This window comes from Malus sylvestris, chromosome 8 (genome assembly GCF_916048215.2).
Source record: "Malus sylvestris chromosome 8, drMalSylv7.2, whole genome shotgun sequence".
In the NCBI taxonomy this organism is placed as follows: Eukaryota; Viridiplantae; Streptophyta; class Magnoliopsida; order Rosales; family Rosaceae; genus Malus; species Malus sylvestris.
The window spans coordinates 26,032,581-26,033,722 of record NC_062267.1 but is presented as its reverse complement, the minus strand read 5'-3'; the positions used below and the strand labels follow the sequence as shown (position 1 = coordinate 26,033,722).

The following is a 1,142-nucleotide window of genomic DNA, read 5'->3' as shown; positions in this document are numbered from 1 at the left end:
GCAAGGGCATAACCTAATAATGAAGCAATTCTAATTACGTTTTTGTGAAGAAAAAAATTTGGTATTAGAATTTAAATATTATTTTGGCTAAAACGTTCACAAAAATATTTTACAAGAACGTAGTGTTAAATTAATTCAATCTTCTTTAGTAAATGATAGTTTGACTTGGTGTTGGTTCTTCTGTGGAGCATATGGACAGACAAAAATGCATATTTATGGAGGGGTGTGGCAATGAATTCAATTGATATTCAATGCGAAGCCCAAGCTTGGCTTTATGAGTTTAAGAAATGGCATGGGAAACATAGCTGCAAAAAAGTCAGTACACCCCAAAAGTGGAGGAAACTTGCAGCAGGATGGATGAAGGTCAACTTTGATGGGGCATGGGACGAGAGGCATGATCAGGGTGGTATTGGATTGGTAGTTCGAGATGTGAATGGAAACTTTGTGGTTGCAATGGCGCGGCACATTGGAGGAATCAAATCCCTAACGCTAGCAGAGTGTATGGCTGCTCGAGAGGTTGCACCCTTTGCGCGACGGTGGGTCGGGGCGTAAGTGAAATTAGAAGGGGATGCTCTACTGGTGGTTGCAGCACTTCAACGGGATTCAGCAGCAAACATTGGTCAGTTTGGTCATATCTTTGATGATACCCGTCAGCTAATGGAAAATATTCCTCATAGGAAGGTTTCATTTTGGAATCGGGAGGCCAATAATGTTGCATATGATAGAGTTGATGAGATTATGAGTGCATAAGATTATGACAAGTGTCTTTGTATTATTGGTAGTGGCCTTGGTTAGTTAGAAGTGAGGTGTCTTACTAATGTATAAATACAAATAGTTGTAATTATTCTACACAAGTTGAATACAAGTGAATATTCAGTTTTAACAATCTTTCCTTCTCTACTTTCTCTCTCTTGTTTACTTAGTTCTTAAGCTTTTACATTGTTGACATGGTATCATTGTCGGGAGTGGCTCATGCCTCCGGTTGACGATCCGTCGTGCTTCCGCTACTCTTCTCTGGTTGTGATCGGTGCTCAGTGATTTCTCCGGTCGTCAGCTCTTCGTCTTCTCCGGTTGTGTATTGGTGTTTGCTTGGCATTTTTCATTAGATTGTCGGTGCTTGGTTGAACGTCATTTCATCAATT

At 40.4% G+C, this 1,142-nt stretch overlaps 1 protein-coding gene across 1 annotated transcript; it reads left to right on the top strand.

The window, feature by feature from the left end:
- Positions 1-231: 231 nt before the first annotated feature.
- Positions 232-750, top strand: LOC126631483 (uncharacterized). The gene is made up of 2 exons (XM_050301603.1): positions 232-499; positions 590-750. Exons 1-2 carry the CDS (start codon positions 232-234, stop codon positions 748-750), a joined length of 429 nt encoding a protein of 142 aa, XP_050157560.1.
- The last annotated feature ends 392 nt before the right edge of the window (positions 751-1,142 follow it).

Bases quoted from the DNA above. Each gene is read 5' to 3' on its own strand.
- LOC126631483 (XM_050301603.1), top strand. From the start codon at position 232: ATGAATTCAATTGATATTCAATGCGAAGCCCAAGCTTGGCTTTATGAG. The intron at 500-589 runs GTATGGCTGCTC...TGGTGGTTGCAG, and splicing joins ATCCCTAACGCTAGCAGAGT to CACTTCAACGGGATTCAGCA.